At 49.2% G+C, this 22580-nt stretch overlaps 1 protein-coding gene across 1 annotated transcript in view; it reads left to right on the top strand.

The window, feature by feature from the left end:
* MAD1L1 (mitotic arrest deficient 1 like 1) overlaps positions 1–22580 on the top strand; it is a 319426-nt gene that overhangs the window by 57110 nt on the left and 239736 nt on the right. Inside the window, exon 10 of the mRNA XM_030849542.3 lies at positions 21872–21958. Coding sequence (XP_030705402.1) covers positions 21872–21958 — 87 coding nt within the window. The remainder of the gene's footprint in view (positions 1–21871; positions 21959–22580) is intronic.

Raw genomic sequence — 22580 nt, 5'->3', positions numbered from 1 at the left:
GCGGGCGAGGGAGCTGGTGGTTGTGTCGAAGTCCCTGAAGGGTGACTCGTGAGTCCGTTCTGACAGAGGCCAGTACGGTGTGGCCTCCTCGACCCCCTCTTCCGCAGAGGGATGCACAGCTCTCCAGCCACAGACCAGAGGCTGAACTGTCACGGGCTTGTCTTTACCGTGTGTGTCAGCCTCACGAGCCACGGCCCTGTGTCTGCAGGTCCTAGCCTGGCCGCACAGGGTGTGCAGCGGCCTGGCCCGTACTGTCCTTCCCTCCTCAGGCTGGGGTGCCCAGCCAGGCTCTCGGTTCCTCCCTTTCCTCCCTTTCTCCCTCCCCGCGAGCGGTTTTATGGACGCTGACTGTCATTAAACAGGTGTGCTGTCTTCATTTTGTATTACCTGGAAATCGATAGGTACCACCTGTCAATGACAGATGATTGGTAAAGTTCTGGGTGGGGTCAGGGTGTTGGGCCTTGTCCTGGAGGGCTCCACCGCCAGCAGAGACGAGAGCCACCACAGGGGTCCCGTGGGCTTCCCAGGTGACTGCGATGCCCTCCCGCTGCGGCTCTGCAGGTGTCCCTGTTTCGTAGTCCAGGGAGGAGGCGGAGCTGGGCTTGGCCTTGACCTGGGACCCCAGTGCAGTGGCTGCTCTGTTCGCGCTCTGATCCCTTCCTGCTAACCGGCACTTTTGGAGCCGTGCCTGCAGGTGTTCGGAATCTCCTCACGTCCGCCCTGGAATGAGGCTGGGGTAGATGAATGTTCTCATGACGTGCCTCGTATTTGTACAGAAGTCTATGGTAGCAGTAAGTGAATCAGAGGTGGGGATGTTAATTTATGTAAATCTTCTTCTAGTGAGTTCCTGCTGGTAGCTGGTAACTGCCACGTAGCTTTCTAATTGGACACACATATAATTTTGGTTATGTGTTCTATGATATTGTCTGTAATCATTATAGTATAAGGCTCTTCCCAAACAAGTCCTTTATATGCAGTGTTTTCTTGACAGCCCCACGTGGTGGGTACTATTACATTCATCTTCCTGAGGAGGGAACGGAAGTTTGGAGAGGCTAATGATGGTCAGAGGTCGCATAACTAGTAATGATGGTCAGAGGTCGCATAACTAGTAATGATGGTCAGAGGTCGCATAACTAGTAATGATGGGGTTGGGATCTGAGGTGGTAACTGCTTGCTGCCGCCTCTGTGCTGCTGGTAGTTCGTGGAGTCTGCTTTTGGCACCCGTCACCCATCTACGTGTCGTGTCGGAAGGCGGAGAAGCAGCTCTTTGAAGAGCTGTGCACCTGATTGCCTCTCTGGATTGGCCAGAACCCCTCGTTCTTTCTCTGAAATGTCCTGATGGATTTCCACAGCACAGCAGATGCTTGGGACGTAGGCTAAGAATTTGTTTTAAACATTTTGAAATGCATTATCCATGTCCATCACCATAAAGAGGATGTCTTTAAAGAGTAGATACAGCCCCCTCTGTACCCAGCCTCAGGTTAAGAACAATTCCTTTGAAAACTCGCAGACCTCCATCCCATCCCTCCTCCCGCCTCCCCAAACCAAGCCCCTGCGTTTTGTGTTAATCGTGGCAGGATGCGCCACCAGCTGTAGCGCTTCCTCGCTCGGGCCGCCCCCAGGAGGTGGTGCTGGTCCGTCTGCGATGAGCCTGTTTCTCTGCCCGTTGCACATGTTATTGTAATCACATGATTGAATTAAATACTCTAGAGTCTGGTGAAAGATGTGTGAAGAAAGCAGGGTTTCTGTGAAAACAAAGTTGAATCCTTTGGAAAGTCTCAAAGGAAAGTTGCTAAAAAGAAGCTGTTGAATAAAGTGAATTGACTAAAAAAGATGAGGAGAAAAGCTGCAAACTTTAGGAAGATGGCAGGTGTCCATTTTAAAGAAACAAAGCTAAAGTCATGGATTATGATTTGTGGTTTATGCAAAATACATAAGATGAAACTCATTTTAGTGGACCCATATTTGGAGACGTTTGCAGCTTATGGAATGGTTGTGTGTTTGTAATAGTTAGGTTAAAGTGTTTGAGGTACGTATTGATTACCTGCTTCAGCCAGCTTTTGGGGTCAGTGACCAGTCTTGATTGTTCCAGATAGGAAGCTTTTATTAATATATTTTTGCCCCACTTATAATGCAAACCATTCTTATTGTCATACTTAGCTAAACAACACTTAGAAATTATATATGATTGTTTCATTGTAAGTGATTATAATTAGTTTTTAATGCCTTAATTCATCATGGAATAATTGTTTTCTTTTTAGAAGAATTTTGTGTAGTATCTGCTTCTGCAGTGTAAGTTTATAACACTAAGTTTTAAAAAGCAATTTTCCCGATAGATGTTTTATTTCCTTGGTATAAATACACCTCTTAAAAAGGTATGTGGTGATATATCTCCTGTCCCACTTTCGTTCTCCAGCAGGAAGCAGCCGGCGTAGTGGGCTCATGTTCTGCTTCTCGTATTTTTATTTAGCAGTCCCATATTAATACAAAAGGATTCTTCGTCCTTTTCTCTTTATATTAAACATTCCATGGTATGGATGGACTGTAGTTTATTTAACCAGTAATGCTAAACTTCTGATCCAGTGGTCTGAGTTCAAACTCTGGTAGAATTTAGTTGGATAGTTATTGTTCTGGAAAGGTGTCATGATTTTTCATTCATTCAACTCATACTTATTGAAGGCCAGGCATTATTCGAGGTTCACAGCTGGTGAAGAAAGAGAATGAAATAAAAAACAGCACCTTGGGGACTTCCCTGGTGGAGCAGTGGTTAAGAATCCGCCTGCCAATGCAGGGGACACAGGTTCAATCCCCGGTTCTGGAAGATCCCACATGCCACAGAGCAACTAAGGTTGTGCGCCACAGCTACTGAGCCTGTGCTCTAGAGCCTGCGAGCCACAACTACTGAGCCCGCGTGCCACAACTACTGAAGCCCGAGTGCCTAGAGCCCGAGCTCCATGACGAGAAGCCACCGCAATGAGAAGCCCGTGCACCACAACGAAAAATAGCCCCCGCTCGCCACAACTAGAGAAAGGCCGCATGCAGCAGTGAAGACCCAACACAGCAAAAAAAAAACAAAAACAAACAAAAAAAAACAGCACCTTGCTTCTACGGAGCTTGCATTCTAGTTGAAGCAGAAAGATGACAGGTGGCTCAATAGGTAAAATACGTAGCACCTAAGGTGGTGATATTTTCTCTGAAGGAAAACAGTGCAGGGGGGAGTGAGGGTGGGAGAGGAAGTTTACGGTTTACAGGTTGAAATAGGGTGGTTGGGGCCGACCCAAAACGAGCTCGGTAACATTTGGGCATCTGGGCAAAGACCCGAAGGAGTTGATGAGGGAGCGTGCCACGCAGGTCCCTAGGGGAGGAGTCTTCCAGAAGTGGGACATGCAAAGGCCCTGGGGTGGGAGTGTGGCTCCAGTCCAGTGGGTCTGAGAGGCAGCTGTGGTCGGTCCACCTTAGGCCTCACAGGCTCCGGTGGGGACTTGGGCTTTTACTGAGCATTGGGGTGGGGGTGCGCTGGAGTTTTGACAAAAGAGGCACGTGATCTAGCTTACATTTTGAAGTAACCATTGTGGTGGTGGTGTTGCAAGCAGCAGTTAAAGGGTGAGTACGAAACCAAGGGTGATTACGCTGCCACGGGGCTGACTCGGGGGAGGTGGGGCCCTGGGTCACGCGGTGGCAGAGCTGGTACGAGTGGTTGGATTTGGGTGTGTTCTGAAGGTAGATCTGACAGGATCCGCCGACCGATTAGAAGCGGGGTGTGGAGGAAGTGTCAGGGATTACAGGTTTGGCCTGGGTAACAGGCAGGTTGGCGGTTCCACCTCCTGAGGAACAGGGTTGGCGAGGGAAGGTCAGGAGTGTGGTTGGGCTGGGCTGAGCCTGGAGGCTCCTCGGGCCGCAGGCGGTGTGGAGTGGGCGGGTGGGCACCCTTGGCCGTGGTCGAAGCCAGGGAGTCTCCCGACTGTGCGCCGGTGCTGCCGGCGCGGGGGCTGGGGAGCGAGGAGAAGGCAGTAACCTGGGCGTGGGGTCCAGAGGGTGCAGAGTACGGGCATGGGGTTAATCTCAGAGGCTGTGCCCACGGCCGTGGGGGGGCAGAGGGGACCGGGGTGGCCCTTGGAATCAGGAAGGCCCGTGGACGTGCAGTGGCCTGGAGAACCACACGCCTTTTGGTACCTCTCTTCCCGTCAGGCAGGCGGTGGGGCTGGTGGGCAGAGGGACCTTGTCTCACGTGGAAACCACCATTGGTCACAGGGGAGGGCTGTGACCTGATGAGGGTCCCCGGTGCTGGGTGCACCGTGTGGGCCTTCGGACGTGTGCCCGAGACGGCGTCTGTTACTGGCCACCTCTCCATGGGGAAAGAGTGACTTGTGCTCTGTGCATCTGGGAGATAGGCAGCTTTAGAAGAGGTACGATGGCCGCTGTCCACCATGCATCCAGGGTGTCGTGGGCTGGCCCCAGGCTTGGGTGCTGAGAGGGACTGATGCCCTTTTTGTCCCCTGAAGGTTGGGTGCTTGTGGCCTCAGGACCAGTTAGTGGTCACAGCCTTCCTTTCTCTGTAGCGTCTGATGCCAGGTCGCGGCCTCAGGATTGGGTGCTGCTTCTCCCGGCCCTGGGGTGCGGACCGGGCTTTGCCAGTCGTTGGTGACGTGAATCCTTCCCGACCTCCCCACATGACCGTGTCACGTTTTCATAAAACCCTGGCTCAACAGGACATTCTGTGCCTCTGTGACTTTTCAGGCGTGAACGCTTACTCTCCGTTTGGGCTTTAGCGCCAAGTTTTGCTGTGTAATGTTTCCTACTTGCAGTTCTGCATAGTTTCTGCAGAAACAAACCTGCGAGGGAGTCCACCTCACTTGGGAGTATCCCCCCGCCCCCACCCCGACGTAGGGCCCTCTGACGGAAGCCCACCCTCTGGGCTGTGGCCCTTTGCACTGTGGGCTTCTCTTGTGGAAAACAGCGCCCTCGAAGAGAGCTTGAGGTTTCTTGCCTGTTACTTAGTTTTGTGGTTGTTGCCGTTTGATTCAGCTTAGAGATTGGAATCCTCTGGATCTCGTGTCTTTCGGACCCATTGAAATGGCGCTTTGAGCTTCAGCAAGAGATCTGGCATCTGCTGTTAGGAGCCTCAGAATAGCTGCCGCTGGGGCTGGAATGCCTCTGCCTCGAAAATAGACCACTGGGCTCAACTCCCTAGGCCTCCTGTTTGGCTCGCAGCTGAGTTTGAGTCAAAATTCAGCTGCAGGTTGAACAAAGCCTTTTCCTCCTCTGAAGCCCACCAGTTAGGGTTAAAAGGCTTTGCAGCTGAAGCCAGAGTTTTAAACAGCAGATGTCACAGCTTGGGCTGCAGTTGGGACTGTCACTCTCCTGTCATCTCTGAGTTGGAGGAGCCTGAGGCCCTCTGAGGGCTGCCACTGTTTAGTTGGTGAAGGGTGGGGAGGATGGGTCTTCCTGGCGGATGCGCCTCTGCCGATTTGGGCTGTGGCGACACCTGGCCCGACTCCTGCTGGATACAAGCGTGTAGCTGATCCCCAGAGCACACTCGGGAAACGTCTCCGAGTGGGTCTAGCCGCACAGCAGGTCAGGAGGTTCTGAAAAATGAGCACTCTTCCTGCCAGTTGGAGGTGCTCTGGCCTCTGGCCTTTGATTTGATGTGTGGTGAAGGCTGCAATTGTTTAATAATCCTTCATGATTCAACAGCCCTTCAAGAACTTCCCTCCGTCCGCACTTGGAGCTCGTGACGGGTGGGTGGTAGTGGGGCCGCGGCTCTCTGTTTCCACGGAACGAGGTCCCGATTCCTGAATCCCAGGGCTTCTCAGGTTCGCCCGTCTGCCTGTGTCCCCAGCGCCCTGGGCTCGTGCTGTGCTGAGCGTTCACTGGAGGCGCCCTGTCTTCTCTCAGCTCCCCTGCTTCTCCAGTGGCCTTTCCGCATAGGGAGCTTGCTGTGTGTGTGGTTTTCCCTAGTTTGTATTTGTGCTTAGGCGTGTAGTATACAAATTCTCATCGAAAGAAATGCAGACAGTGCACGCGACCGCCACCGCCAGCCTCAGCCCTGCCTGGAGGTGTCAATTTGGGGTGAATCTTTCTAGGTTATGTTCTGTAAATATGCACACATGTGGGTGCCTTTCTCTAGAAATAAGTGTAGGTGCGGTTTTGTACCTGAGCTCTTTCCCTGAGTGCCTCTGCGGGCCGCCTTACTCGCAGGCTTCTCCAGGACGGGGAGAGTATTCTTCTGGAGAAGGGGGTCTGGGCGCTCGTCCTGCATGCAGCGCTGGCCAGGGGGTCACTAGGCTCTGAGCAAATGAATGCCCTCCCCATGGCCCAGAAATCAGTGTTGCCCGTCCTGCCCATCCCCCTCCTGCCCTCCCCCCATCCCCTGCTCCTGTCTTGCCCCCTCCTGCCCCCCCATCCCCTGCTCCTGCCCTCCCCACTCCTGCCCAGTGTGTGGTCCTTAACGGAGCATGCTCTTCCTCTTCCTTCCTGTGCTCAGCTGTCAGCCTCGCAGAGCTTGGAGAGCGAGGGTGGAGGGATGCACAAGCAGTGACAATACACCGCACACGTCTGCCTCATTCTCCGCCTGGGTCAGGGCTCAGGGGCAAGAGGCCTGGGCCTCGGGAATGGCGTGCAGCCCCTCAGCCCCCATGCGCCGTGTAGAACCAGCCTTCCACACCTGGCCGGCGGGAACAGTGACAGAGCCAGAGCAGGTGCGCTGGTCCTGGGCGTCCTGACGGGCTGTCCCTGCGGCCGCTGGGCCATGGTGGTTGGGGGCTCTTTGGAACAACCCACGAAGATGCCTTGTGAGCGTGATGCGCAGGCTCAGCCGACAGCTGGCCACCAGTTCCGTGGCTCCTGGCTTCCACAGCTGGAGAAGTTCTCACAACAAAATTATAGACTCTTTTTGAAAAAAGGAACAAAATACCAGGAATCCCACAACTGGAACGTGACTCTGCCTGTTCCTAAACATCTTCTTCCAGTTCTTACCTCCCCAGGGATGTTTTTACTCGAACTGCCCTTAATCCCGTTTCTGGTTTTGCTTTTTTCAGTGTCTGTATACACTTGCTATTGTTGAACTATTTCCTCACGTCACTTACACTTACTGTCTTGATGGCATCGTGCATATAGCACAGTTCATACAGCTAGTCTGAAGTTGTTGGACACGACAGCACAGAGTCAGGGACACGGCCTCAGCCTGGCCGTCTGGGTGTGGGTTACTCTTGACTCTCCTGTGCCCCAGCGTCCCCCGCTGTAGAATCGGGGTGCTAACAGTGCCCACCTCATAAGGCTGTTGAAAGGGTGAGACGGTGTAGCGTCCGTAGGTGCGGAGAATTCCTGTCTCAGAATGTGCAGTGATTCTCCCGTATTACAGTTCCGCCTCAGAAACAAACTTCCATGACCACAGGAACTTGCAGCTCCCCCTGCAGTTGTGTGATGGAGCAGCCCTGCTCATAGCGGCCTTGCTGTTGTGTTTTCATTAGTTATTTCTGTTTTTTTGTGTCGTATTTTGTGTTGTATTATTATAATTATTTTGAAGGAGATGGTTGATTATATATCAGATCGGCAAAACGTCTGGTACCCTTTTCTTACATAGTAACCACAGCAGTCACTTGATTTCAACTGTTAGTTTCCAGTGTTCTTGCAATGACATTTGTAGGTGAATCACTTTGCTTTGTCTTCTGGGATTCCTCTTTTAGATTTGGACCAAGTTCTGGAACAATGTTTGTCTGTCAAATTGGCGGAGAACCTCAGAGAGTGCTGTCTTTGTCAGGCGTGTGGCAGATGGCTTTCTGGGCGGCACGGAGTTCTTTGGTGTCTTGCCTTGCAGTGTTATATGATTATTTTGCCGCGTCGATTTCTCCATTTCTACAAATGCTCAGTGGTTTTAAGTTGTGTACAATACTCACCTGTTGGGGGGGTGCCTTCAAGATGGCGGAGGAGTAAGACAAGGAGATCACCTTCCTCCCACAAATACATCAGAACTGCATCTACATGTGGAACAGCTCCTGCAGAACACCTACTGAACGCTGGCAGAAGACCTCAGACCTCCCAAAAGGCAAGAAACTCCCCACGTACCTGGGTAGGGCAAAAGAAAAAGGAAAAACAGAGACAGAAGAATAGGGATGGGACCTACACCTCTGGGAGGGAGCTGTGAAGGAGGAAAGGTTTCCACACACTAGGAAGCCCCTTCGTGGGCAGAGATGGGGGTGAGCCGGGGGGAAGCTTCGGAGCCGCGGAGGAGAGCGCAGCAACAGGGGTGCGGAGGGCAAAGAGGAGAGATTCCCGCACAGAGGATCGGTGCCGACCAGCACTCACCAGCCCGAGAGGCTTGTTGGCTCACCCGCCGGGGCGGGTGGGGGCTGGGAGCTGAGGCTCGGGCTGCAGAGGTCAGATTCCAGGGAGAGGACTGGGGTCGGCTACGTGAACACAGCCTGAAGGGGGCTAGTGTGCCACAGCTAGCCGGGAGGGAGTCCGGGGGAGAGTCTGGACCTGCCTAAGAGGCAAGAGACCATTGTTTCGTGGTGCACGAGGAGAGGGGGTTCAGAGCACTGCCTAAACGAGCTCCAGAGACGGGCGCGAGCTGCGGCTAACAGCACAGACCCCAGAGACAGGCATGAGACGCTAAGGCTGCTGCTGCCGCCACCAAGAAGCCTGTGTGCGAGCACAGGTCACTCTCCACACCTCCCCTCCCGGGAGCCTGTGCGGCCCACCACCGCCAGGGTCCCATGATCCGGGGACAACTTCCCTGGGAGAACGCACGGCGCACCTCAGGCTGTTGCAATGTCACGCTGGCCTCTACCGCCGCAGGCTCGCCCCGCACTCCATACCCCTCCCTCCCTCTGGCTTGAGTGAGCCAGAGCCCCCGAAGCAGCTGCTCCTTTAACCCCGTCCTGTCTGAGCGAAGAACAGACGCCCTCAGGCAACCTACATGCAGAGGCGGGTCCAAACCCAAAGCTGAACCCCAGGAGCTGTGCGAACAAAGAGGAGAAAGGGAAATCTCTCCCAGCAGGCTCAGGAGCAGTGGATTAAATCTCCACAATCAACTTGACGTACCCTGCATCTGCGGAATACCTGAACAGACAGCGGATCATCCCAAACTGAGGCGGTGGACTTTGGGAGCACCTGTAGACTTGGGGTTTGCTTTCTGCATCTCATTTGTTTCCGGTTTTCTGTTTATCTTAGTTTAGTATTTAGAGCTTATTATCATTGGTAGATTTCTTTATTGATTTGGTTGCTCTCTTCCTTTTTATACGTATATATAATTTTTCCTTTTTTTCTTTTTGTGAGTGTCTATGTATATGCTTCTTTGTGTGCCTTTGTCTGTATAGCTTTGCTTTTGTCATTTGTCCTATGGTTCTGTCTGTCCGTTTTTTTTTTTTTTTTAGTATAGTTTTTAGCGCTTGTTTTCATTGGTGGATTTGTTTTTTGGTTTGGTTGCTCTCTTTCTTTTTTTATTACTTCTTAATTTTTTAATTTTTAATACTTTTTTTTACTTTCATAACTTTATTGTATTATTTTTTCTTTCTTTCTTTCTTTCTTTCTTTCTTTCTTTCTTTCTTTCTTTCTTTCCCTCCCCCCCTCCCCCCCCGCCCCCCCCCCCCCTTCCTCTCTCTTCTTCTGAGGTGTGTGGCTGACAGGGTCTTGGTGCTCCAGCCGGTTGTCAGGCCTGAGCGTCTGAGGTGGGAGAGCCGAGTTCAGGACATTGGTCCACCAGAGACCTCCTGACTCCACATAATACCAAACAGTGAAAGCTCTCCCAGAGATCTCCGTCTCAACACTAAGCCCCAGCTCCACTCAACAACCAGCAAGCTACAGTGCTGCACACCCTATGCCAAACAACTAGCAAGACAGGAACACAACCCCACCCATTAGCAGAGAGGCTGCCTAAAATCATAATAAGGTCACAGACACCCCAAAACACACCACCGGAGGTGATCCTGCCCACCAGAAAGACAAGATCCAGCCTCATCCACCAGAACACAGGCACTAGTCACCTCCACCAGGAAGCCTACACAACCCACTGAACCAACCTTACCCACTGGGAGAAGACGCCAAAAACAACGGGAACTACGAACCTGCAGCCTGCGAAAAGGAGACCCCAAACACAGTAAGTTAAGCAAAATGAGAAGACAGAGAAATACACAGCAGATGAAGGAGCAAGGGAAAAACCCAGTGGACCAAACAAATGAAGAGGAAATAGGCAGTCTACCTGAAATAGGCAGTCTACCATTCAGAGGAATGATAGTAAAGATGATCCAAAATCTTGAAATAGAATGGAGAAAATACAAGAAATGTTTAACAAGGACCTAGAAGAACTAAAGAGCAAACACACAATAAATGAAATTAAAAATTCCCTAGAAGGAATCAATAACAGAATAACTGAGGCAGAAGAACGGATAAGTGACCTGGAAGATAAAAGAGTGGAAATAACTGCTGCAGAGCAGAATAAAGAGAAAAGAATGAAAAGAACTGAGGACAGTCTCAGAGACCTGGGACAACATTAAATGCACCAACATTGGAATTATAGGGGTCCCAGAAGAAGAAGAGAAAAAGAAAGGGACTGAGAAAATATTGGAAGAGATTATAGTTGAAAACTTCCCTAATATGGGAAAGGAAATAGTCAGTCAAGTCCAGGAAGCACAGACAGTCCCATACAGGATAAATACAAGGGGAAACATGCCCAGACACATATTAATCAAACTATCAAAAATTAAATACAAAGAAAAAATATTAAAAGCGGCAAGGGAAAAGCAACAAATAACACACAAGGGAATCCCCATAAGGTTAACAGTTGATCTTTCAGCACAAACTCTGCAAGCCCGAAGGGAGTGGCAGGACATATTTAAAGTGATGAAAGGGAAAAACCTACAACCAAGATTACTCTACCCAGCAAGGATCTCATTCAGATTCGACGGAGAAATTAAAACCTTTACAGACAAGCAAAAGCTAAGAGAATTCAGCACCACCAAACCAGCTTTACAACAAATGCTAAAGGAACTTCTCTAGACAAGAAACACAAGAGAAGGAGAAGATCTACAATGACAAACCCAAAACAATCAAGAAAGTGGTAATAGGAACATACATATCGATAACTACCTTAAACGTAAATGGATTAAATGCTCCAACCAAAAGACATAGACTAGCTGAATGGATACAAAAACAAGACCCATATATATGCTGTCTACTTCATACCTAGGGACACATACAGACTGAAAGTGAGGGGATGGAAAAAGATATTCCATGCAAACGGAAATCAAAAGAAAGCTGGAGTAGCAATTCTCATATCAGACAAAATAGACTTTAAAGACTATTACAAAAGACAAAGAAGGACACTCCATAATGATCAAGGGATCAATCCAAGAAGAAGATGTAACAGTTGTAAATATTTATGCACCCAACATAGGAGCACCTCAATACATAAGGCAAATGCTAACAGCCGTAAAAGGGGAAATAAACAGTAACACAGTCATAGTAGGGGAATTTAACACCCCACTTTCACCAATGGACCACTTTCACCAAAATGTAAATAAATAAGGAAACACAAGCTTTAAATGATACGTTAAACAAGATGGACTTAATTGATATTTCTAGGACATTCCATCCAAAAACAACAGAATACACTTTCTTCTCAAGTGCTCATGGAGCATTCTCCAGGATAGATCATATCTTGAGTCACAAATCAAGCCTTGGTAAATTTAAGAAAATTGAAATCATATCAAGTATCTTTTCTGACCACAATGCTATGAGACTAGATATCAGTTACAGGAAAAAATCTGTAAAAAATATGAACACATGGAGGCTAAACAATACAGTACTGAATAACCAAGAGATCACTGAAGAAATCAAAGAGGAAATCAAAAAAACCTGGAAACAAATTGACAATGAAAACACGATGACCCAAAACCTATGGGATGTAGCAAAAGCAGTTCTAAGAGGGAAGTTTATAGCTATACAATCCTACCTCAGGAAACAAGAAAACTCTCAAAGAACCAACCTAACCTTACATCTAAAGCAATTAGAGAAAGAAGAACAAAACAACCCCAAAGCTAGCAGAAGGAAAGAAATCGTAAAGATCAGAGCAGAAATAAATGAAAAAGAAATGAAGGAAACAGTAGCAAAGATCAATAAAACTAAAAGCTGGTTCTTTGAGAAGATAAAATTGATAAACCATTAGCCAGACTCATCAAGAAAAAAAGGGAGAAGACTCAATAGAATTAGAAATGAAAAAGGGAAAGTAACAACTGACATTGCAGAAATACAAAGGATCATGAGAGATTACTACAAGCAACTCTATGCCAATAAAATGGACAACCTGGAAGAAATGGACAAATTCTTAGAAGAGCACAACCTTCCGAGACTGAACCACAAAGAATAGAAAATATAAACAGACTAATCACAAGCACTGAAATTGAAACTGTGATTAAAAATCTTCCAACAAACAAAAGCCCAGGAGCAGATGGCTTCACAGGCGAATTCTATCAAACATTTAGAGGAGAGCTAACACCCATCCTTCTCAAACTTCCAAAATATAGCAGAGGGAGGAACACTCCCCAACTCATTCTGTGAGGCCAACATCGCTCTGATACCAAAACCAGACAAAGATGTCACAAAAAAGGAAAACTACAGGCCAATATCACTGCTGAACATAGATGCAAAAATCCTCAACAAAATACTAGCAAACAGAATCCAGCAGCACATTAAAAGGATCAAACACCATGATCAATTGGAGTTTATGCCAGGAGTGCAAGGATTCTTCAATACACGCAAATCAATCAACGTGATACACCATATTAACAAATTGAAGGAGAAAAACCATACGGTCATCTCAATAGATGCAGAGAAAGCTTTGGACAAAATTCAACACCCATTTATGATAAAAACTCTCCAGAAAGTAGGCATAGAGGGAACTTACCTCAACATGATAAAGGCCATATGTGACAAACGCACAGCCAACGTTGTTCTCAATGGTGAAAAAGTGAAACCATTTCCTCTAAGATCAGGAACAAGACAAGGTTGCCCACTCTCACTGCTATTATTCAACATAGTTTTAGAAGTTTTAGCCACAGCAATCTGAGAAGAAAAAGAAATAAAAGGAATCCAAATCAGAAAAGAAGTAAAGGTGTCACTGTTTGCAGATGACATGATACTATACATAGAGAATCCTAAAGATGCTACCGGAAACTACTAGAGCTAATCAATGAATTTGGTAAAGTAGCAGGATACAAAATTAATGCACAGAAATCTCTTGCATTCCTATACACTAATGATGAAAAATCTGAAAGAGAAATTAAGAAAACACTCCCATTTACCATTGCAACAAAAAGAATAAAATATCTAGGAATAAACCTACCTAAGGAGACAAAAGACCTGTATGCAGAAAACTATAAGACACTGATGAAAGAAATTAAAGATGATACAAACAGATGGAGGGATATACCATGTTCTTGGATTGGAAGAATCAACATTTTGAAAATGACTATACTACCCAAAGCAATCTACAGATTCAGTGCCATCTGTATCAAACTACCAACAGCATTTTCCACAGAACTAGAACAAAAAATCTCACAATTTGGGTGGAAACACAAAAGGCCCCGAATAGCCAGTGCAATCTTGAGAAAGAAAAACGGATCTGGAGGAATCAGGCTCCCTGACTTCACACTATACTACAAAGCTACAGTAATCAAGACAGTATGGTACTGGCACAAAAAGAGAAATATACATCAATGGAACAGGGTAGAAAGCCCAGAGATGAACCCACGCACATATGGTCACCTTATCTTTGATGATCAAGGAGGCAGGAATATACAATGGAGAAAAGACAGCCTCTTCAATAAGTGGTGCTGGGAAAACTGGACAGCTACATGTAAAACAGTGAAATTAGAACACTCCCTAACACCATACACAAAAACAAACTCACAATGGATTAAAGACCTAAATGTACGGCCAGACACTATAAAACTCCTAGAGGAAAACATAGGAAGAACACTCTGTGACATAAATCACAGCAAGATCCTTTTTGACCCACCTCCTAGAGAAATGGAAATAAAAACAAAAATAAACAGACGGGACCTAATGAAACTTAAAAGCTTTTGCACAGCAAAGGAAACCATAAACAAGACGAAAAGACAACTCTCAGAATGGGAGAAAATAGTTGCAAATGAAGCAACTGACAAAGGATTAATCTCCTAAATTTACAAGCAGCTCATGCAGCTCAATATCAAAAACCTATACAACCCAATCCAAAAATGGGCAGAAGACCTAAATAGACATTTCTCCAAAGAAGATATACAGATAGCCAACAAACACATGAAAGGATGCTCAACATCACTAATCATTAGAGAAATGCAAATTAAAACTACAATGAGATATCATCTCACACGGGTCAGAATGGCCATCATCAAAAAATCTAGAAACAATAAATGCTGGAGAGGGTGTGGAGAAAAGGGAGCCCACTTGCACTGTTGGTGGGAATGTAAATTGATACAGCCACTATGGAGGACAGTATGGAGGTTCCTTAAAAGACTAAAAATAGAACTACCGTATGACCCAGCAGCCCCACTACTGGGCATATACCCTGAGAAAACCATAATTGAAAAAGAAACACGTACCACAATGTTCATTGCAGCTCTATTTACAACAGCCAGGACATGGAAGCAACCCAAATGTCCATTGACAGATGAATGGATAAAGAAGATGTGGCACATATATACAGTGGAATATTACTCTGCCATAAGAAGAAATGAAATTGTAGTGAGGTGGATGGACCTAGAGACTGTCATACAGAGTGAAGTAAGTCAGAAAGAGAAAGACAAATACCACATGCTAAGACATATTTGTGGAAGCTAAGAAAAAAAAAAGGTTCTGAAGAACCTAGGAGCAGGACAGGAATAAAGACGCAGACATAGAGAATGGACTTGAGGACACGGGGAGAGGGAAGGGTAAGCTGGGACGAAGTGAGAGAGTGGCATGGACATATATATACACTACCAAATGTAAAATAGATAGCTAGTGGGAAGCAGCCGCAGAGCACAGGGAGATCAGCTCAGTACTTTGTGGCCCCCTAGAGGGGTGGGATAGGGAGGGTGGGAGGGAGACGCAAGAGGAAGGGCATATGGAGATATATGTATATGTGTAGCTGATTCCCTTTGTTATACAGTAGAAACTAACACACCATCGTAAAGCAATTATACTCTAATCACTTTGTTATACAGCAGAAACTAACACACCATTGTAAAGCAATTATACTCTAATAAAGATGTTAAAAAAAAAAATCACTTGTTGGCAGGTCCCAAACCCCACCTCCAGGGGTTTCGTTTCAGTGGGTCTGGAGTTGGAGGTAGGTGGGCTGGAGTTAATCCAGATGATTCTGGTGCAAATGGCCCATGGGTTACTTTGACTATTCCAGACACCCGTCCCCCACCCCACACTTTACAATGCCACATCCCATGAAGCCGTACGCATCCCATTGCCCTGACCAGGAGGGAGTATGCCCTCCTATGTTTTCTTGTGCGTTTTGTGATCTGTAGCGGCCATCTGGCCAGCTCTTTTTGCCTAGCATCAGATTTAACAAATATAGTAGCCCATGTTATGGCTGTGGGAACTTATTCACTTATTTTCTCTTGTTGAGGTTTTTTTTTTTAAAGTAAAAACAAATACACAGGGAACGTAAAATCATACAGCTGGTATAGGAAATGGTATGGCGGTTCCTCAAACAATTGCAAATGGAATGATGCAGCAGTTCTTCTTCTGGGTGTATATCCAGAGGAGTTGAAAGTAAAGAGCTGAACACATTTGAAAACCAGTGTTCACAGCAGCATTATTCACAGTAGCCAAAGGGTAGAGACAACCCAAGTGCCCATTGGAGGATGCATGGTTGAGTAAAATAAGTATATCCAGGCAGTGGAATATTACTCAGCCTTAAAGAGGAATGGTGTGTTAGTTTCTGCTGTATAACAAATGTCATGTAAGACATTTGGCACACTGAGGACCTCAGGCCAAGTGAATTAAGACAGACACAGAAGGACAGATAGTGCATGATTTTACTTATATGAGGTCCCTGGAGGCGTCGCATTCATAGAGTAGAGGGTGGGCGCCAAGGGCTGGCTTGGGAGTGGGGGGAATTGCGGTTGTTGTTTAGTGGCTACAGGGTCTCAGTTCGGGAACGTGAGAAAGTTCTGGAGACGTATGGTGGTGACGGCTGCACGACTCACTGACGCGGAGTGTGCACTCAGAAGTGGTTTCGATGGGAAGGTCTGTGTTACGTGTTTTACCACCATTAAGAAACAGGCAATGCCACGATGCGTACTTAACCATATGTAGGGCACACCCCTGGTGGCTTCCTTGAGACGTGTTCCTGGAAGTGCAGTTGCTGGTCGATGGGTGCGGTCTCCCCTTTCAGCTGCTCTTCTTACCTGGTCCAGGAGGACGGCTCAGCCCTCCTTGGGGCAGTAGGGCAGGGCGGTAGCCTTGCTAGCGACTTGTCTTGCTAGGTCACAGGAGCCACTGTGCTGGATGAGTGAGCTCTCCTGCTTGGGTTTCTTCCCCAAGGAGCCCATGGTGGGACCTCGGGGATGCGTGAGTCTGCCCGGGATCCTGTCCGCTGTTACCCAGATGCCTCCTGCTGGTCCACCCAGGGGACTGGGTTACCTTGGGAGTCCTTTAGGCCCTCATTTCTTCCTACTTCCTTCTCTTCAGGTGTGTTCATAGTACTGCTGTCAGTATAGACAGAGGTCTCCTGAAGCCAGGCCTCCTGCCCCCTTAATCAGACTTCACCCGCGCCCTCGGTTCGCCCCGTCGTGGCCTCAAGAATGTATACGTGTTGCCAGTACTCTGGTTTTTTTTGGTTTTTTTTTTGCGGTAGGCGGGCCTCTCACTGCTGCGGCCTCTCCCGTTGCGGAGCACAGGCTCCAGACACGCAAGGCTCAGCGGCCATGGCTCACGGGCGCAGCCGCTCCGCGGCATGTGGGATCCTCCCGGACCGGGGCACGAACCCGTGTCCCCTGCATTGGCAGGCGGACTCTCAACCACTGTGCCACCAGGGAAGCCCTAGTACTCTGTTTTAACTAAAGGTCATACAGTACAGCCCTCCAACAGAACACATTTTCTTTTTGATCAACACTGCAAACTAAAGGTATGTGGAATTCCATACTGTTTATTGATTAATGATAATTTTAAATGGAAACTTGTGCTCCTCATTTACATGATGAGCTATCACACACCGCTTTCACTATTACCTATGTTTTGTCCTTGTTTCCCAATCCTCGTGTTACAGGGGGGTTGAATTGTGTACCTTAAGAAGTGGCTTTAAAGGTTCCCACTCGCATGACGTGAACAGATGTGTGAGGGGTTATCAGGTGGTAGTGCCGCCGTGTGCTTGGGTCTTGGGGTTTTGGAAATAAGCCTAAAGAAGCCCTGTTGAGCCGGGCTCAGCCTGGAGTTGTCTGAGCTGTGACCTGAGCCCTGGCTCTCCCGCAGTCCATCCATCTCTTTAAAGACTTCCCGCCTTTTCTGTGTCTCTGAGGGTAGAACAGTTCTTGAGTGTTGTCGCCTGGCTTCCTGGTCTCTGGGTTTTTAGAAGTTGAAACCTAGTGGCCAGCAGGGATGACTGGACAGGACTCCTGAGTCTCTGTTTACAGAGTAGGAGCTGCAGGTTTTCAGCCCAGAGGCCACACGGAGAAGGTGGTCCCGTTGCTGTGTGCCTCCCAGCAGCGGCCGGGGCAGGGCTGAGGCAGGAATGGGATCCGGGGTCCGTGCCTGTGCAGTTTGGTCTCTGGAATTGGGCACCACCTGGGAAAGGCAGGCCCTGCAGCTTGAACCGCCCCTTCTGTGGGGAGCGGGGTGGGGGGGGGGTCGGCGCATCTGAATGATGGCACTGCACCTGGGGCTTGTGGGAAGCCACTGCTGGAGCGTCTGACTTGGCCTTGGGCAGTGCGAGAACCATACCCTTGTGGCTGTGCAGAGGCCACCCGCCCCTGGCGCCCCGCCACCGCCGGTCTCGGGGGAGCAGCACAAACCCAGGCCACGCTGCAGGGGCTCTTGTTTGCATGGCTGGGCAAGGGGGCGGAGTGGCATGGAGGGGGGTGGAGGAAAGCCAGTTTCCTGCTGAGTTTATTCGAATATGGAGCCAGGCCCCTTGACGCTTTGTCGAAATAGCTGCGCCAAAGTTCCAAAGCATTTGGGTGTCTGATGGCCTCTGTGAAGTTCAGCTGAAGGGTGTGAGCCTCGGGCCGCCCTGGGCGGGGGTGGGGGGTGCTGTGTGCGAGCAGGCAGCCTCAGCCTGCAGGTGTCACAGGAAGATGCAGAGGCCCGGAGCCATCAGCGGCAGTGGAGCATTTCTGAAGGAGTTCATTTTTCTCTTCGTTTGGCCCTTCCCAATTTCCCCTCATTATTAAATTGTTACATTTCAAATTATCTTTACTTCAAAGGAAAATAGAGAACCTCGTTTAAGAGTCTGACTCCTCTGTGTTACTCTATGTGGGGCTAATTTTTTTTTTTTTTTTTTTTTTTTTACGGTAGGCAGGCCTCTCACTGCTGCGGCCTCTCCCGTTGCGGAGCACAGGCTCCGGACGCGCAGGCTCAGCGGCCATGGCTCACGGGCCCAGCCGCTCCGCACGAACCCGCGTCCCCTGCATCGGCAGGCGGACCCTCAACCACTGCGCCACCAGGGAAGCCTGTGGGGCTACTCTGTACCTCAGGGCAGGACTCTTGTTTCTAAACTGCTGCCACGTGCTCCGGACTCTGCCAGTTGCTCTCCCTTCCAGGAAGGCTTCTGCTTGGAGGGTGTTGCTACCCCCCGGCTAGTGAGAGGCCCCGCAGAGTGTGTGGCCGTCTGTCTGACAGATGCTTCTCCACGGGCTCTTCCTGCTCTTTCAGGTCTGAGCAGACTTGGCCCAGCCTGGAAGGGGAGTGAGGAGGAGGCCGGTCGTCGTCATGCTCCCCCAGGCACCCTCTGGGCACCCGTCTGCCTGTCCCACACGGCGTTGGCTGGTCCTGGGCCCATAGGGACTGCGGGCCTTGCAAAAGTAGACATGCAAGTTGCTTCATTGGTTTTAAATAAACTTCCCATTGATTTAATAATAGGTTGCATACTCCTTTGACTAACATAGAAAAATAGAAAACAGCTTAAATCTCTTAACAGTGTTTCAGAAAAAATACCTCTTGGCTTAAAAGGGTTTACTTGTTTTGCTTACTTGTTTTCCTATTAGTATCTTTAGCTCCCTGAGGTTGGAAAACATTAGGAAGCTCTGAAAAGAATGGGGAATTGGCATTCAAGGCTGGTTCAGCCTCTCCCCCTCCTAGGTTTTAGTTTCTCAAGGTCTTCTGCTGGTAAACATCTTTTCAATGTAAGTATTTTCTAATCCACAAAGTTGGCTTGTGTTCAGGGCAGAGTTAGGGTAGAAATCTCGGCACTGTGCCTAGCGGTTCTCACACCTTGAGGCCACGTCCTCGCAAAATGTCCAAGAAAGGGCTTTTCCTCCGGTGGCCAGGGAAGGGCCTCCATGAGGTGGTCTGAAAGGGAGAGATCGTGGAATTACCTTGGGAGGAATGTTGATGCGAGAACCCCTGTGTGTGACGAGTGGGGCCATGGGCCCCCTCTCTGCAGGGGCTGCGCTGGGCTGTCAGGACGTACCACCGACAAGCGGAAGTCTTTGGGCTAACGTTCTAGCGATGGCAGACACTGAGAGACCCCAAACTGAAGCAGGGGTGGTGGTGCTGTGCAGCGAGGGTCGTGATGGGGTGGGGAGAGGGTTGGGGGCTTCTTGGAGGAAGTGACATCTTTCCTGAGACCTCTCTTTTGAGAACGAGCTAGGCTTGGGGAGACTGAGGGAAGAGCTTTGCAGGCCCAGGGTTAACTATCGCAGAGTTTCGGGGAGCAGGCGGATTGCCGTGTTCAGGTGGCAGAGGAAAGTCCAGTGGAAGGTGAGGAGGCCCCAGGGGCCCTGCGGTGCAGAGTCTGTGGGCCCTGGACTTGAGGCTCGGTTTCAGCAGGTTTCTGTGAGCGGTCCTTGGGTACGACGTGACTGCAGGTGCCGACTTCAGCTGGAGGGGTGAGGAGGCCAGAGAGTGCTCTTGGAAACTGGGCAGTGTGCTGGCTCTGGGGGCCGGGAGGAGGGCCTGTGGGTACCGAGCCGTGGCCCCTGCGTAGCCCTGGGCTCTGGCTCCGGCCCTTGCGCTCAGCTCCTCTCGGCCGCTGCACACCAGCGAGCCGTCTAGTCCGTGTGCCCCATGCAGGTGTCGGGAATGTTTGCACTCCGCTGGGTGTTCCATTCTGTCTCTCAAAGACATTTTAAAAATAAAATCAGCCATTTAAAAAAATTGAAATATAGTTAATTTACAATGTTGTTAGTTTCAGGTGTACAGCACAGTGATTCGGTTAAATATATCTATTCTTTTTCAGATTCTTTTCCAGTATAGGTTATTGCAAGATATTGAATATAGTTGCCTGTGCTGTACAGTAGATCCTTGTTGTTTATCTATTTTATATACAGTAGTGGGTATATGTTGATCTCAAATTTCAAATTTATCCCCCCTCCCCACTTTGGTAACCATAAGTTTGTTTTCTATGTCTATGGGTCTATTTGTGTTTTGTAAATAAGTTCATTTGTATCATTCTTTTAGATTCCACATGTAAGTGATATCATATGATGTATGTTTTTCCCTGTCTGGCTTAACTTCACTCAGTATGACAGTCTCTAGGTCTATCCATGTTGCTGCAAATGGCATTATTTCATTCTTTTTTATGGCTGAGTAGTATTCCAGTGTGTGTGTGTGTGTGTGTGTGTGTGTGTGTGTGTGTGTGTGTGTACACATCTTCTTTATCCACACATCTGTTGATGGACACTTAGGTTGCTTCCATGTTTTGGCTATTGTAAATAGTGCTTCAGTGACCATTGAGATGCATGTATCTTTTTGAATTAGAGTTTTCTCCAGTCCCTCTCCCAGGGGTGGGATTGCAGGATCATATGGTAGTTCCATTTTTAGTTTTCTGAGAAACCTCCATACTGTTCTCCCTAGTGGCTGTACCAATTTATATTCCCACCAACAGTGTAGGGCGGTTCCCTTTCCTCCGCACCCTCTCCAGCATGTCTTATTTGTCGACGTTTTGATGATGGCCATTCTGACCTGGTGACGTGGTACCTCACTGTAGTTTTGATTTGTATTTCTCTAGTAACTGGCGATGTTGAGCATGTTTCCATGTCCTGTTGGCCACCTGTATGTTAAAGACATTCTTGGTGTACGTTCTCCCGAGCCATGGTGCTGAGCTAGAGGAGGGGGTTCAGACTGAGGCTTCGTGCTGCTGAGAGTGGGTGGCCTTTGAACCAGCCATCCGTGTCTTTGAGTCTCAGTTTCCCCATTTGCAAAATGGAAACAGTAGACAGCAGGGCTGCTCTGAGCATTAACTGAGATCGTTAAGCTGGAGTACTTTTGAAAATTACGAGGCATTGGGCATGTGGGTATCTGTTGTGGTTGTTACATTGCTGCTGTTCTCATACCTGGATTTTGAAGCGGAAGGAGGAAAGGCAACTGGAATGCACTGGGCACCTCCTCTGCTTGCTGCCTGGTAGGTGCTTTTAAACCTCGCTCCAAATCCTCTGCATGGTGACATTGTTATGTATCGACCCTATTTTTACAGGTGAAGTAAAATCAGGGCTTATAAAAGTAGTGTGCCCAGTGTTACGTGGCCAGCGGCTGGCTGTGTGAGCCCAGGTGGCGGTGAGAGCACAGCTCCACACCCCGCTGCTCCGGGGACGGTGCACAGGCCCTAATCCGCCCCAGGCCTGTGAACCGCCCGTGGCTGGCGTGGCTTTGGGCCGCCTTCTAGTGTCAGCCAGTCCCCCTTCAGGGCACAACCAGCGCTGACATGTGTTCTTGATCCCCCCAGGACCCCAGAGGACCTGTCCAGGTTCATCGTGGAGCTGCAGCAGCGCGAGCTCACCCTCAAGGACAGGAACAGCTCCATCACCAGCAGGTAGGCCTGGCGGCCCATGGTTTTGTGGCGACATGTCCGCTTCGGAACGCGGGGTGCCGGTGAGTGTGCCCCTGGCTGAGGAGTGGCTGTGCTTCGCCATCCCTGCCTCGGCCTGAGCGAGCGGTGAGACTCAGCTGAGGCGGCGGGTGTACTGTCATCTAGACGCTGTGAGATCAGCCCTGGAGCCCTGGGCTGGCTTCCAGGGCGTGGGGTCTGGGAGGAAGACGTGCACCCCACCAGGAGCATTTGCGTCTTTGTGGAGGCGTGGGCTCTGAGTGGCCCCATGAATGTGTGGAAACCTGGAACCTGGGTTGAAGCGTCTGAGTGTTTGTTCGTGTGTGGACTTGTGTCCTCGGGAAGGGTCCCACGTAGCAGCACAGCCGGGCCATTCGTGTCCACGCCCGGGCAGGCGGCTCTGACTCCCTCCAGGGCCTGAGGAACTGGTCCCATACCAGTTCTGCCTCTGACACCTGCTGGTGCCCCAGGAGTCAGTTCAGCTCTGCCACTAACTCCCAGGTCAGCCAGGCCCCACAGGTGAGGGCTCGGTCCCACAAGGCGCGCCTGCCTCGGGGTTCCCAGGCTACCCGCACTTCATCTGACTGCAAATTCAGGGTCCCCGCAG

The sequence above is a fragment of the Globicephala melas genome, chromosome 15 (genome assembly GCF_963455315.2).
Source record: "Globicephala melas chromosome 15, mGloMel1.2, whole genome shotgun sequence".
Classification (NCBI taxonomy): Eukaryota; Metazoa; Chordata; class Mammalia; order Artiodactyla; family Delphinidae; genus Globicephala; species Globicephala melas.
Note: the sequence above shows the minus strand (reverse complement) of the source record. Positions and strands in the feature narration are given on the sequence as shown.